Source organism: Pectinophora gossypiella, chromosome 8 (assembly GCF_024362695.1).
Source record: "Pectinophora gossypiella chromosome 8, ilPecGoss1.1, whole genome shotgun sequence".
NCBI lineage: Eukaryota > Metazoa > Arthropoda > Insecta > Lepidoptera > Gelechiidae > Pectinophora > Pectinophora gossypiella.
In genome coordinates this window covers 6,373,259-6,377,607 of record NC_065411.1, presented here as the reverse complement: position 1 = coordinate 6,377,607, position 4,349 = coordinate 6,373,259, and the positions used below count along the sequence as shown (strand labels likewise).

General features: G+C 34.2%; 1 protein-coding gene across 1 annotated transcript; it reads right to left on the bottom strand.

Moving 5' to 3' along the window:
• Positions 1–659: 659 nt before the first annotated feature.
• Positions 660–4,250, bottom strand: LOC126368861 (ankyrin repeat domain-containing protein 27-like). The gene is made up of 2 exons (XM_050013054.1): positions 4,102–4,250; positions 660–3,979 (listed from the first exon to the last, which is right to left on the bottom strand). The coding sequence occupies exon 2, from the start codon at positions 3,975–3,977 to the stop codon at positions 1,227–1,229; it is 2,751 nt and encodes a 916-aa protein (XP_049869011.1). The 5' UTR covers positions 3,978–3,979; positions 4,102–4,250; the 3' UTR covers positions 660–1,226.
• Positions 4,251–4,349: the final 99 nt, after the last annotated feature.

The following is a 4,349-nucleotide window of genomic DNA, read 5'->3' as shown; positions in this document are numbered from 1 at the left end:
GCCATGTCAAAAAAATGTACTAATTTACGATAAAATTGGAGATTACAGTCAAATGTATTTTTTTTTGTTACTTTCATAATTAATAATAGTTGTTAGTTGATTGGTACGATATATATAATTTATTATTATTAAGAATAATAACTTTCAGATGAACAATAAAGCGCATATCTAACTTGTTCAGTCTACGTATTCATATAAATCCATAAATTATTTAGTGTTTATTTCTCAGTGTGCTTTTATTTGTTTTAAATGATAACTTCAACTTACGAAACAGGTGATATAATAACACTGAAAACATATTTTATTGAATTGAAATTATTTTAAAATTACAAGGCAAAAATAGAACGTATTTAATAACAATAACTTAAAGATTAGATTATCTTTTTAGATAATAGAAATCTACTTATCAATTGTATATTATAGTCTTCTTTTTATGACGACTTCACCATTTATACGTAGTTAGTGAAATGAGATATTACAAAATGATTATTATTAATACAAAATAAAATGAAAAAAAGTTATGGAATAAAAAGACGCTCAAAATATTTGTATATTTATACACTTATGTGAAAATATGAAATTAAAATAAATCACGGGAAAATGAAGATAATTTGTTGTATTATTTTCTCATAGATAAGGTAAATTAATGGAAAGAAATGTCTGTTAAATATTTGATTTTATTGACAAAATACATGAAAATATAATGATATGTTCATTTATGTATGTCGCATATTCTATAAAAAAACATATAAAAAACAAAGAAAAATCATTCAGTCTTATAAAGTTATAAACGAAAACAGGCAGTGTTGAAAGTAAGTACCCTTCACATATGGCACATAATGTTTGGTGAAGTAAATTCGGTGAATAAAACGTGTAAATGGTCCCAATCACACATACAAACACAAATATAGACAAGACAAACATAAGCCCCAGTGTGTTTTGTGCATGTTCAGTACAAAGTCAAACAAATCTTAAAACTAAACAAGGCAGATATATAATTGATTATTATCATTATCAATAACACGATATTTACGGAATGAAACATTGTATTGTGACGTGAATGTAATATCAGACATGTCAGTTCCAAGAAAGTTATATTTATTTTCTCTTATAGTGCCCAACAAAATATAAGCTATCAAAGACGTCATAGTACGTAAATATAGTCCAATACTCTCTATAGTTTATTATTTACGCTTACATCCTTATCAAAATATATTGCACACATGCTACATTCTAGATGCATATTTTTCTATCAAGTCAATAATAGTTAAATGAACCTTATCTTTGGCTATGTCTAAGGCTGACTTTTCTGACCCGTTTACCATGGTTATGTCAGGATTGTAGTTTATCAATACTTTGGCAGCACCAATATTGCCTACGTCACTAGCATTATGTAGAGGCGTATTGCCCGTAGAATCTATAGCATTTACATTAGCGCCATTGTCGAGTAATAAACGAATAACATTTATTTTATTATTCAAGGCTGCTAGATGTAGCGCCGTCTGACCTTTCTTGTTGCTATAATTAACATTAGCTTTGTTTAATATCAAAATATTGCACAAAACATCCAAACCATAATGAGACGCGTAATGTAAAGCGGTGAAACCATTGGAATCCGCAAAATTTACGTCATAGTCTGAGGAATGTTTTTCAGTCTTTTTTGTACAACTTTGGCACTCACAAAGAGGATGGCAAGCTGCACCATTTTGTTGGTCATTAATATCTACATAAGCCGAATAATCAATATTCATATAAAAGCAAGCAAGCTTAATGTCACCGTAAGATATTGCTTTCAATATTCTGTCAATTGTTTTCAAATTCTCAACAGTCTTTGATGCATTGTTAGGATCATTGTTTTTGATATGCAGCTTGTTTAACTTAGCTGTTATAGAATTCTCAGGCTTGCAATTTAATACTTTCACATCTGAGGTGGTTATGTGTATGAATTCATATAAATTGGGAGTGCAGGATTTTAAAACTTGAAGTATTCTTAAATTGTGGGCATACTCAAATGCAGTTTTGTTGGATCTATTCTGCAAAGATGGTTCGGCGCCATTCTCTATTAACAAGCGTACTATACCTTCATATCCCCACTTAGAAGCTAAATGCAGAGGCGTGTTTCCGCTCTGATTCTTACAATTTATGTTCATATGCTTTCTACTGTGCTCTGCATAGTAAACTAGTGCTTTGACGCAATTCAAATGACCATTGTTGACAGACAAATGTAAGGGGGTATTTTTATCTATATTGACCTGATTGACATTTGCCCCAGAATGTAAGAGAAGTAGGAGTGCATTTTGGTGGCCCCTAGAAGCAGCATAATGTAGAGGAGTGTATTCATTGAGATCTGTAGCATTGATGTCAGTACCCATTTCAATAAGTGACTCGACAATGGTAGCTTTGCCATAAATGCAGGCAACATGCAGAGCTGTGAGACCATGACTGTCCCTAGAAGTTACTGTTGGAGAATTCCTCAGCAAACTTCTTGATATTTTAGAACAACACTTCTTACAGTTACACAAAGGATGACAAAGTTTATGGTAAATCTCAGCTTCAATGTTATCATCATCATCTGATGAATCATCATCATTGGCAAGAACATTATTTTCGTTTTGTTGAATGCTCTCAATGTGCTTTTGATTTCTCAAAAATATGGAGCTCACTTGTTCACTTTGGTTTGCTTTGATCAATTCAAATATGTAATCTAAGGTTTCTTCTTTACTGTTTGTGTCTGAAGTGGAAATTGATTCTGTAAGGCTGCTTTTCCTTTGGTTGCCATTCTGAAGATTTTCCTCAGTAAGATTGCTTTCATAATAGTAAGATTCAGGGTTGGGAGGGCCGGCTAAAGCACCTGATTGAATGTGTTCAATGACTGCTTCTAATGTAGTTATCAGGAAAGAACTTTCATCAGCATCGCCTTTACCTACTCCACTGAAGCGGAATTCCTTCAAGTAAGTCAACTGGCTAAACCAGTTTGGCAGTCCAGACTTGATGACTAGGAAAACAAATACTGGCAGCAAGTCATCGGCTGTCAATAATACTACATTATTACTGTTGTCTTTTTTATTGATTGCGTTCAAGGCCTGCTTTAAACACAAGATCTTTTCTAAAACAGTGTCATAAGAATCTATCTTAGAAAGAATTTGTTTTGCTTTTGGCACAGCATGGAATAAATCTTTCTTGATATCCAAATCTCTTAGTTGAATGTCAGACATGTTTCTAATCTTCTTGTTCAGATGAGAATCTTCGTAAGCACAGCTGGTGCATATAGGCTTGAATATAAAATCAAACAATAGATGTTGCATGTAGGACTCTACAGCAAGTTTTATATTCTCTAGTATTTGTTTACAAGCCTTTGATTTCTCCCTGAGCCTGCGGTTTTGGAAAGCTATTTGAAGACATTGAGTGTACAGCTCACTAACTGCATCCTTCAGCGGACCTATGCCTATGGGCATTGTAGGGTTCTTCTTCAAGAATGTCTGAACACAGTGCTCTATTTGGTCAAGTACCTGACGACCTGCGGCTTGTGTCCATAGCAAATCTATGCAGTCATTAATAGTTAAAAGGTATTCTTTAGTCAAAGCATTGTCACTAATGTTGGTGGTTGGTTCAAGGGGTGTTTCTATGCACCATACCTTGTACTTGATGTAATCTTCAGTGTAGAATGTTTCTTCGAACAGAATGTGGCTCTGAAGAGGCAGGCCTTTGGTGACTTCAAGAGTTATTACCTTATTGGCGATTGTCACTTGCTTCTCAGTGAGTGTGCTGTAGTGTGTCTCCGGTAGCTCGTCGCTCGGCACGAGGACGTGGGCGCAGAAGTCTTCCACGGTGAACACGCGAGTATTCAGACTACCGATGCGAGGCACACATATAATCCATGACTGAGTGATACAGTGTTGAAATAAATTCGTGTATTCATTTTTGAGTTCCACGAAAAATGGATTGTCCGAAAGAATCTCGTCGTAAGCGCCGTCCATTGCTAAAAAGGAAACGAACTAGGTGTTTAATGAGGCTAAAAAACGCAGCCATAAAAGTTTGGAATTAGAAGAGAGTTTACAAAACTCTTTTGGATAGGATAAGTACTTATTTACGACTACTTACTTGATGAACTATGTGAAACTAGTCGTGGGTTAAAACATGTTGCAATTAAATTAACATAACTTTGTAGAAGAAACTAAAACCACTTGACCGCAAACTAATGCACGCACGCACACTTGTTTGACTTTGCTTTTGACATTGACGTTTGAAAACAGCTGTCTGTTTGATAGTGACAGATTGCGTTTTTAAATGCATTGGAACATTGAACGCATTGAACTACGTCTTGTGCGACCTTATCTAATGGAATTTAT